The sequence below is a fragment of the Chrysochloris asiatica genome, unplaced genomic scaffold (genome assembly GCF_000296735.1).
Source record: "Chrysochloris asiatica unplaced genomic scaffold, ChrAsi1.0 scaffold00004, whole genome shotgun sequence".
NCBI lineage: Eukaryota > Metazoa > Chordata > Mammalia > Afrosoricida > Chrysochloridae > Chrysochloris > Chrysochloris asiatica.
The window spans coordinates 11,995,495-12,006,849 of NW_006408522.1; the positions used below are offsets into that span (position 1 = coordinate 11,995,495).

Consider the following 11,355-nt stretch of genomic DNA (forward strand, 5'->3'; position numbering starts at 1 on the left):
TAGTGAATAATGCTTATCAGGACGGATTATGAGGGTTGGAAATGCAAAGGTAGACGTTTTGGAACAAGGAAGGGAATGATTAATATACACTTGAGGGGGAGAAAAAAGAATAACCAGAAATATCACCATAGAAAGCTTGTGAGTCCATCTTCTACCTATAACTGATTGGAATACCTTAAAGGGGGCTAGAAGTTGCCCAGTGAAGGAGGCTTCCTGTGGAGCCTCTGCATTACATAAGACCATAGGTGGGATCCTGAAACCCATCTACAATCTTCTGAGATGGGAAATTTCCACTTGAAAGGTCAAGCAGACCAGCCTGGAGCAGCTAGAAAAACAGAAGATACCTCTTGAAAGAAAGTTCAACTGACTACTAAAAGGCAAGCAAGTTGTTCACCCAGGAGACATCAAGGCAAGCAGTCAGGCCCCCTCAGGGCAAACCCCGTTCCAAGACTAACACTCAATGGGACTACAGAAGCAGACACATGCTCTGACTGGTGACCACGCTGATCACCAATAAGGGGAAGTGAGGGAAAAACAGCAATAAAGCTGCGAGTTAAGTCCAACCACATTCAATACACTCCTGTAAACCCAGCAGTTGGCAAGACCTGGGGACTCCTGGGCCCAGAGTGAGTAACATAGCCACAGAGGACTAGAGTGGAGAGTGAAGCGTCCAGCTGTTAAGAAAAGAGGGCATATGCACAAGAACATCCATACTTGCAGATAATTCCCACTTGACTTGGCTTCAATGGCTGAATGATCAGAGCTCAACTAGAAGAAGAAAGAAGAGGATAAAAAAGAGTAATTGGAGACAATTTGATGAACTTGACCTACACCTATGGATGCAGTAGCTCAAAAAAGGGAACAAATCTTAACAGCGAGGATCATTCCCACCTCCTCAATACTCAGGGTAGACAGGGATGAACAACTTGGACATTGGCTACCCAAACTGGGGAAGGAGGGGGAGCCTACAAAGGCAAGAAGTGACTGGCTTACAAGCTTTCAAGAGGGAACCTAGATCCAGAGGGCACAAAGGAGTGTAGAATCTCCAATGAGTAGTACCCAATCTGTCTGGGCAGGCCTGATGAAAGGAGATGGGGATAGCACTCTTGTGGTACAATAGTGAATAATTATTATCAGGACTGTGAGGGTTGGAAATGTAAAGGTAGACATTTTTTAACAAAAGGAGAGGAGTGGTTGACTTTGCAGGCCAGGAGCAGAGGCCCCTGGAACCATCAAGGTAGAAGAGTGGAGTGTGGGACCCTACCCAGAGAAACAGTGATGCCAGAGATGGAGGCAGAGATGATGACATGGAGAGATGGAGCGGCTGGGGACTCTAGACCCAGAGAGGGAGAGGGGCTGTGTACTGACTACCAGGGGGCAGGCTTGCAGGGTGTACCCTTTGGTTGGTTGATGATGCATGGAGGGGATTGTAACCATGGCAATGTAACGAAAGCTAATGTTCTCCCATGTAAATTATCACATAATTCACAATAAAACAGTTAAAAAAAAAAATGAACCTGGATTTAGCCATACCCAAAGCCTCCAGGATTAGACAAGGATGTTTGTGCCCTGGCTCTTAACTTGCACTTCTTTTTGGACTCTGACATAATGATATTCAGGTAGTTGCCAGAAGCACGTGGGTCAACTATGGAATCCTCTGTCCAGGTCTGCTGCATGCAGGTTACAAAACTGCACCAGCTAGTTTTTTTGCTGCCTGACCAACGCCATCATGGGTCGCATGCATGCTCCCGGGAAGGGCCTGTCCTAGTCGGCTCTACCCTATCGCCGCAGCGTCCCCACCTGGCTGAAGTTGACGTCCAACAACGTGAAGGAGCAGATCTACAAACTGGCTAAGAAGGGCCTCACCCCGTAACAGATTGGTGTGATCCTGAGAGATTCTCATGGCGTGGCACAAGTACGTTTTGTGACTGGCAATAAAATCCTAAGAATCCTTAAGTCCAAAGGACTTGCTCCTGATCTTCCTGAGGATCTCTACCATTTAATTAAAAAGGTTGTTGCTGTTCGCAAGCATCTTCAAAGGAACAGAAAGGATAAGGATGCCAAGTTCCGAATGATTCTGACTGAGAGCAGAATTCACTGGCTGGCTCGCTACTATAAAACAAAGAGAGTCCTTCCCCGCAATTGGAAATACGAATCATCCACAATATCTGCCCTGGTTGCATAAATTTGTTTATGTACTTGAGCAATAAAACCATTATTTAACTACAAAAAATAAAAAAATAAAAACTGCACCAGTTAGTTAACAGCTACACAGTTTTAATGTGGTGAAGATATACATAACTAAACATTTGTCCTTTCAACCATTTCTACATATGTAATTCACTGTCACAAACCTTTGAAGGGCAAAAGTGATCTGAGAATAAAAACTTTCAATCTAGATTAACAAATGAGTAATGTGGGTTATGGGAGACAAGTAAAAAGTCAGAGCAGAAACATGAGGATGTAAAACTACCTGTTCTCCTATTTGGTGAGCAGCTGGATGAAGGATGGGTGAGTAAATTTCTACTACCAACCTTTACTGACTGAGCTAGGTCAATTGAGAAGAAGGATCAATAGAAGGTTGAGGATGGGAGCAGAACTTCTGATTATAACTTTTTTATAGTTGAGATTTTTGAGCAATAGAAATGTTTTATAGAAACCTCAAAATGGAGATAAACAGACACAGGGTAACTATTATCAAATTGGTTAACTATTATCAAACAGAACACAGAAAATGGATTTTTCTTTACCTTTTTACTGTGAATTGAGTGACGCTTTACAGATCATCAGTCAGTCCCACATTCAGCAAATCTGGGGTGTATATATTGTGTATATATTGTGCTGCAATCTGATTTTCCCACATTTAAAAATATTCTATGAAAACATATGAGGGGACCTCAAAAAAGCTGTGGAAAAATAAATTTGAAAGATAATGAAATGTTTCCACTAACTTTCTGAAGCCCCTCTTGTATCTCGTATGGTTGCAGAGTAGTTCATTCAATGGATTTAACAGATCTATTATGTGGCACTTCTCTGCTATGTAAGAGAAATTCAGTACAGCACTATTTAAAAGTCCTTCACTGTATCTCTGATGATTTTCTTACGATAAATTTCAAAAACAGCTTTACTGGGTAGAGAATAACAATTTGAAACAATGTCAAATTGTCCTGAAATATGGGAGGAACCATATTCAAATAATTACTCATATAAAATTCAACACAATGGTCAAAAAAATCAAATCGAAGTCTAAAAGCGTACAATTGGGTCTGTTATTCATGAGGTCCCTGACTTTGTGAAATGTTAATGGTGAGCCAACAACAGCATTTGTTCCAAGTTTTACTCTCAATTTAAAGATTATTTTCTGCCTAACAAACAGCCAGCTTGCTTCCAGCCACTGCATCTATGTACAAGGCTTCAAGTCTGACCCTCCAGGTCAATGTCCTTCTGTCACCTCAACATGTCTAAGCCAAACAGGACACCTTCCCCCAATGACCTCACTCCCGATTTATAATTTATTCCTTAAGCTTTTAAAAAATATACAAGTGTTTAAAAGTCTCAATCCTCTACCTTAAGCAACATATCCAAGTTATTCCTTCTAAACACAGATAGGACGGTGCCCCTGAAAGGAACGCCGATACATCTTCATACAGTCATTGGTAAACTCTACATGTGTGAGATACGGATGAATGAGTTCAGACTCTCATCAAGTCTGATGAGGACAAATGTGGCCCCTCCTACCGTGCCTCCCCTTCCATGGCCACGCTACACTGCTTTCATTTCTTCTCTTTTCAAAAATGGTCACTGGGTCCTTAGTGTTTAAGTTCTCTACTGCTGCTACAACAGAAATACCACACGCAGGCGGCTTTAACAAACAGAAACTTATTTTCTTACTATTCAGGAGGCTAAGGAGCCCTGGTGGCATAGTGGGTTACGCATTGGGCAGATAACAGCAAAGTCAGCAGTCTGAATCCACAAGCTGCTCCGTGGGAGAAAGGTGAGGCTTTTTGCTCCCCTAAGTCTCAGAAAACTCTATACAAGATCACTATGAGTCAGAACCAACTTGACAGCACCCCACACCCACCATTCACAAGGCTAGAAGTCTAACCTCGGGAAGCCAGCTCCAGGGCAAGGTCTGCCCTGTCAGCTGTGGGGACGGTTCCTTGTCTCTTTTCGTTCACTTCTTAGCGATCTTCTTTTGGCTCGGCATCTATCGCCCCCATTTTGTCGATACTAATCAGTTCTTTTTAGGTCCCTAAGGTGAGGAATGGTTTAAAACACACTCCTGGTATGGCACTGTAGGATCAGCACTGGACTGCGAACTACAAAATTGGTGGTTCAAACCCATCAGCTGTTCCTCAGAAATGCTATACAAGGTCGCGATGAGTCAGAACCAACTCAATGGCACTTACTTCCATAGTCTCTTAACATAACAAGGTAATCCCAGACTCCAATGGGACTATAGCCACAGGTATAATGGTCAGGATTTATAACACATATTTTTGAAGGATACAATTCAATCCACAACACTGCTTAAAGGGATAAAGTCCAAATTCCAAGCCTTCAACGATAAACTTTTCCCCAACTTTATGTTCTGCTTCCTCACCTTCTGACCCAAATCAGCATCTCTGGGTAAAGGGCACGACTATGTAAGCCGACTTACACTCTGGTACTTTTATTCTTGTTGCTGCCTTCTGTTCCCAAAAGCACACCCTTTCCCATCAGCTTCCCCTACCCTTAATATTGCACTTATACTAGGCAACACAGGTAAATACTATTAAGCGATGGTGCATGGAGGGGACTGCAATGGTTTCCTGAATGTAAAACTGACGATCTGCCCTGGGAACCTTCACTCACTCAATGCACAATATAAGTTTTAAAAATCCCACTCACACCATGCCATTTCTCCCTTGGAACACCATTCCACCCCTTGGGGTTCTCTCGCTCTCTTGTAGGTGCACTTTCCAAAGGACGGCACTTACATCTGTCCCAGTCATTTGACATTCATCCTTACATATTTCCAAGGGGCAACTAGCATCACTAATTTAATTTCTAAGTAAGAGGGGGGCTTGAAAAAGTTTGTCGAAAAATTCCATTATCTTTTCATTCCATTTTCCACAAACTCCTTTTAGATAAGTCTCTGGCCTAAACCACACACACACATAGAAGTCCTGGTATGGCGCTGTAGGGTTAATGCACTGGACTGCAAGGTCAGTTTGAATCGCAAGTTGGCAGTTCAAGCTCACCAGTCACTCCTTGGAAACCATATACAGGGTCGCTATGGGTCAGAAACGACTGGCTGGCACTAAACAACAACAAACAACATGTGTGTGTTTATACATATATATACACATGTATGTTGTTGTTGTCAAGTGTCGTCAAGTCGATTCCAACCCATAGCAACCCTGTATAGGGTTTCCAAGGAGCAGCTGGTGAGCTTGAACCACTGACCTTGCCGTTCAAACTTTGCAGCCTGACGCATTAGCCCACAGCACCATACCAGGATTCCATATACGTGTATGTGTGTGTATACGTATATATATGGTGGTGGTGGTTATGTGCTGTGGAGTTGGTTCCAACTTATAGCGACCCTGTACAGGGTTTCCGAGGTTGTAAATCTTTACAGGAGCAGCAAGCCTCATCTTTCTCCTGAGGAATAGCTGGTAGTTTCAAACTACTGACCTTGTGGTTCACAGCCCAATTCGTAACCACTATGCATATATGTAGTAAGTGCTCAATATTTTTATTTTCTACATATATGCAATGCTTCATATTTAAAAATTTCAAACATAATAAAAATTACATTTTTTGAGTTAAAAAGTATAGAGTAGCTAGTGTTGTATTCTCAGAACCTACAATAGTGCCTGTCTCCTAGTTAAGTGTCAAGTATTATATGAATGAATAGCTGCATGAACTTGAACATGAGGGAATGTGAACAAGTCAATGGGTCTATTATCATTCTAGTTTACACTAAGCTAAACAGTTACAGAGACACAGGATTTTGGCATTAGACTCCTGGTGTGGTGCTGTAGGATCAGCACTGGGCTACAAACCACAAGGTCAGCAATTCAAACCCACCAGCTGCTCCTCAAAAACCCTATACAAGGTCACTATTGAGTCAAGACCAAGTCAAGGGCACTTAACAACAACAACAATTTTGGCATTACCTTGTTCCTACATGAGCGTAGGTCTCTGAATTGTGAGCTTCCAAAGCCTTTGTAGGCAAATTCATCCTTACAGTGGATTATTTTAAGAATGCCTAAACTCTGAGAATATTACACTTACTTGGCTATTAAGGTGACTAACTTTGTTATTCAAGGTTATAACATTAAATAAAGGTACCACCACTAGACGGTTGTTGTCAAGTGCTGTCGAGTCAGTCCTGACCCATAGTGACCCTGAATAGGAGCAGCTTGTGAACTTGAACTGCCGATCTTACATTTCAAACCAACCTTGCAGTCCAGCTCATTAACCCACAGCACCACACCAGGACTCCATATTTACTACACTTATGCTTAAAAGCCTAAGTTTCTTTGAAAGTTGTAGTGATGCCAAAGGCATTCTTGCAGTCTAGTTAAAAACTAGCTACAACATAAGGTATGTTAGTAAGTTCAGAACTTCCTACCTTTGGAGCCAACATTTCCATCTGTACTGGTTTCACAGAAGCAGTAGGTTTCAGTTGTTTCTTGGCATTTGTTGTTTTGGTGGTTTGAACTGGTACTTTAGTGTTCGGAGCTTTCTAGAAGGAAAAAAAGGAGTTTTTCCAGTCAGAGCTACACAGAATGCACCCTTGCATGCCCACATACAGTCCTCATGGCAGTTACCTTAGCTACTTGTGTTGCTCTGCTTGTAACTCTATTTCCAATTTCTTCTAAAACTGCCCGTCTAATCGTCACATGACTCTTAGTTTTAGAATTAATTTCTTTGTCAATATTTTCCACATCACTGGACACCTAATAAAAACAGAAAGAGAGAAAGAAAAAGAATAAAGAGTTTAGACTATTTAAAATTTTTTGCTATCTAATACACAAATTTAGAATTGTTTGTTTTGGGAAAGGTGATTATGCTCAGATCTATTTCAAAGTGAGAAAGGTAGATTTTAGGCCTTATAATGTTGTTTTTGACTGATAACATCCTTCTAAATTAGGCAAATCACTCGTTTACTTTATAATATTCTCCCACTAGTCTTATAAAGGTATTCTGAGTATTCATGAAAGCCTGTAAGAAACCTTAAAACTTCTGATTATTTCTCATATAGCACCAAGTCACTTATTGTTGTTAAGTACCTTAATGCATTACATGCATAGCGATCTTTAATAGCCAACCCTGCAGTTCAGTGCTTATCCTACAGTGCCATACCAGGATACCAGTCTGTTACTAGTAGTCCTGGTGTGGCGCTGTAGGATAATCACTAGACCACAAGGTAGGTTTGAATACAAGGTCAGCAGTTCAAACTCACCAGCCACTCCTTGGAAACCCTTTACAGGGTCACTATGAGTTGGAACCAATTCAAAGGTAGTTAACAACAAAGTCCCTTATTAAATGTTCCTATAAATTTATGGTATCTATTCAAAATTCTTCTTATATAGAAATTAGTAAGAATAATTAGGATATAACACACAAAAAAAATCTATTACACAACTGGTTATTTAAAATGTAGAAACTTAAAACCTAAACTAGCTTTTAATTTTTCTGCTATTCTAGAAAGATAAATTCCTTAGACATCGTTTACAGAATGAACATATTTTCTCTTACATTAAAGATACTTGTTGGTAGGTGTCATCGAGTCAGTTCTGACTCACAGTGATCCAATATAACAAAATGAAACACTGCCCAGTCTTGAGGCCTCCTCACAACTGTTGCTATGTTTCAGCCAATTGTTGCAGTCATTGTTTCAATCCGTCTCATTGTGGGTCTGCCTTCCTTTTTTTTTGCTTACCTTCAACTTTACAAAACATCATGTTCTTCTCTAGGGACTAGTGCAAAGTAAGTGAGACAGTCTTGCTTGCCATTCTTACTTCTAAGCATTCTGACTATGTGCCTTTCAAGACAGATTTGCTCATTCTTTGGTAGCCCAACATAATTCAAATGCATCGTTTCTTCTTTGGTCTGCCTTTCTCATTGTCCAGTTTTCACATGTATATGAGGTCATTGAAAATACCATGGCTTACATCAGGCACAACTTCAGAAATAACATTTCTGAACACTTTAGAGGTCTTCTGCAGCAGATTTGCCCAATGTATTATGTCATTTGCTTTCCTAACTGCTGCTTCTATGGGCATTAACTGTAGATTCAAGTAAAATGAAATATTTGATAACTTCAATCTTTTCTTCATTTATCATGATGCTGCTTAATGGTCTAGTTCTGTGATTTTTTAAATTTTCTGTATGTTGAGATGCAATCCATTTTGAAGTCTTTAATCTTCATCAAGAAGTGCTCCAAGTTCTCTTTGCTTTCACCAAGCAAAGTTGTATCATCTGCATATTGCAGGTTGTTAGCAAATCTTCCTCCAAACCTGATGCAGCTTTGTTTGTTTTCTGATGCAGCATTCTTCTTCAGATAGTCCAGTTTCTTGGATTACTTAGTCAGCATGCAGATTGAATAAGTATGGTGGAAGGATGCAACCCTGATATACACCTTTCCTGACTTAAAACCATGCAAAAGCGTTCTGGAATTCCATCCTTTGCAATGTTATTCATAACTTGTTGTGAACCACGTTAGTTGAATACCTTTGCACAGTCAATAAAACACAAGAAAATATCTTTCTGGCATTCTCTGCTTTCAGATCAATCTAACATCAGCTTGATATCCTTCATTCCATGTCTTCTTATGAATCCGGCTTACATTTCTGGCAGTTCCCTGTCAATATACAACTGCAATTGTTTTTGAATTATCTTCAGCAAAGTTTTACTTGCAGGTGATAGTAATGATTTTGTTCAATAATTTCTGCATTCTGTTGTATCATCTTTCTTTGGAATGGGCACATATATGGACTCTTCCAATAAGTTGGTCAGATAGTTGTCTTCTAAATTCCATGGTATAGGTGAGTGGGCCACTTCCAGTATAGCATCCTAAGGATACTTAGAAAGGATATAATTTTCTTGGCTAAAGCAGTTTTAGTTTAGGGAGGGCTAGAATTGTAGGGGGGAAAATCATTAGCTAACCTTAACTTGCTTCAGACAAAATATGCTTAGCAACATACCTTACTAGAAAAAGTAATTCATACAAAAAGGTCTGTATTACAGTATTGATGAACAGTTTATGAGAAAGAACAGCATTGTTGTTGTTATGTGCCATGGAGTCGGTTCCGACTCATAGCAACCCTGTACAGGGTTTCCGAGGCTGTAAATCTTCATGGGAGCCTCATCTTTCCTGGTAGTTTCGAACTGCTGACCTTGTGGTTCACAGCCTGATTTGTAACCACTACGAGACAAGAGTTCCTTAGTCTATCCTTAAGTGTTGAGTCCTACAATTAAAACAAAACAAAAACACATCCCTGGTGGCACAGCATTGCTAACCTTATAGGTCTGTGGTTCAAACCCATTAGGAAAAAGATGAGGCTGTCTGCTTCCGTATAGATTTCATCTAGGAAACCCAAAGGAGTTCTATTTTGTTCTATAGGGTCACTGAGTCGGAATCAACTCAACGGCAATGGGTAATCCTAAACAATCTATCATCAACAGGGGCTTAAGAGCACCTACCAGGATAGATTGAGGCACAGGGGGAAATTCACTTCAACAGAAATAATTCAACTATTAAAGCACCTAAGGGCTAGATAATGACGCTTTCTACTCCCGTAAAGATTTACACCCTCGGAAACCCTGTACAGGGTCGCTATGGGTCGGACCCGACTTGATGGCACTTAACAACAACAACAACAACAAAGGGCTAGATAAGAAACAAATTACTCACCAGTTTCACTTAGATCCTTAAAGGACCATGAACTGAATACTTGCATGTATTGCACCTATTGTTAAATGACCTAGAGTTGGTTCCAACTCATCCTGTATAGGATTTCTGAGGAGTGGCTGGTGGGTTTGAACCACTGACCTTGTGGTTAGCAGTTCAGTGCTTATCTTACAGCGTCACATCAGGACTCCATTCTTAAAAGTCACATTGTTCAATATTTCCAGCAGCTACTTGCAATCTTTAAACAACGTTGGAAGTTTAATGTTTATGGGTTGAAGCCCAGTAATGTGGCTGTGTTTAAGTTCAATTGGAAGGTAGGATTGGCAGCTCTTAACTAGCCTATTAGTCAGAATGATGGAACACAGCTGTGCCAGGGCCCTCTCGTTTTCAGCAGAGGAAAAGTAGATGCAGATACCATTCAAATGCACAGGAAATATACCCAAAATATCAGAACACTTTGATTTTTGCAATGGTGAAATAAATTTGAATCCTTTTCAATCAGGCTGCCAATTATATGCAAATTCTCTATTCACTCGAGTAAATTAATTCATTTTTTTACAAGAACAAACCCAGACATTACTGACCTAAGCCACAGTGTGAGGAAATAGCAGGAAAATCATACAAAGCAATATGTGAAAAGAAAAAAGCCATGGCTGTCAGCTGACCAACTTCACAGACTATGGAATTTCACCCTGTGCTACTCCCCAGCTCGCAAAACAGTGCCCTAAGTTAGCAAATTTATAAGTAAACTAAATTTGCATTTGTAGAGCAGTGCTCTAACAAAAAGCGCTTGGAGGTCGCTGAGTACCGCCTAGGGAGACTCACTGGACAGGAAGCACCCCGGGCGCATTGTCCTACACCTCTTCCATCCGAGGGCCGGTGGGGAGAAGCCGGCTACAGAGGGCCCTGGATGCGAGGGAACCCGGGAGCCCCAAGGAAGGGAAAAGCAGCGTCGGTATGGACAAGAGTCAGGGGAGGTTGAGGGTGTTGCGGGGAGAAGCCCACGACCGGTGTAAGGGGGACGCCGGGCCAACTCACCGTCGGGCGTCGGAGCAGAGCCATTAGGATCCAGGAAGACTAGACTGACAGCCCGCTGGCCCAGGAGGGAACGCGGACTAGAGGGGGAGGGCCCGGGCTTCCGCGACGCCGTTAGGCCTAAGATCCCGACCCGCACCTCCAGGAATCGCCGGCGAGGTCTGATTCCAGGATTCAAATACCGCGCCGCTCGCGCCCCAATTGGGCGGCCTTACGTACGGCGCGTCCTTCTCATTGGCTAAAATCGGAGACACTCGCGCACGCTGAGTGGTTGGATTTTCCTGGACTCGTTTGGCTTGGTGTTGTTATAACAACTAGGACCCGTTTTGTTTTTTGTTTTGTTTAAATCCTGGCCAATAAGAAAAACAAAAATGAAACGTGTCCTTGCGACGGCCAGCCGACTTAGGACGCCT

General features: G+C 41.6%; 1 protein-coding gene and 1 pseudogene across 1 annotated transcript in view; one reads left to right on the plus strand and one right to left on the minus strand.

Annotated features, from left to right (window-relative positions):
• Window positions 1–10,982, minus strand: part of CCNB2 (cyclin B2) — a 32,169-nt gene extending 21,187 nt beyond the window's left edge. The window contains exons 1-3 of the mRNA XM_006831593.1: window positions 10,946–10,982; window positions 6,822–6,950; window positions 6,623–6,736 (exon numbers count right to left, since the gene is read on the minus strand). Of these exons, the coding sequence (XP_006831656.1) occupies window positions 6,623–6,736; window positions 6,822–6,950; window positions 10,946–10,969 (267 nt within the window). The 5' untranslated portion in view covers window positions 10,970–10,982. The remainder of the gene's footprint in view (window positions 1–6,622; window positions 6,737–6,821; window positions 6,951–10,945) is intronic.
• Window positions 1,730–2,185, plus strand: LOC102820548 (annotated as a pseudogene).
• Window positions 10,983–11,355: the final 373 nt, after the last annotated feature.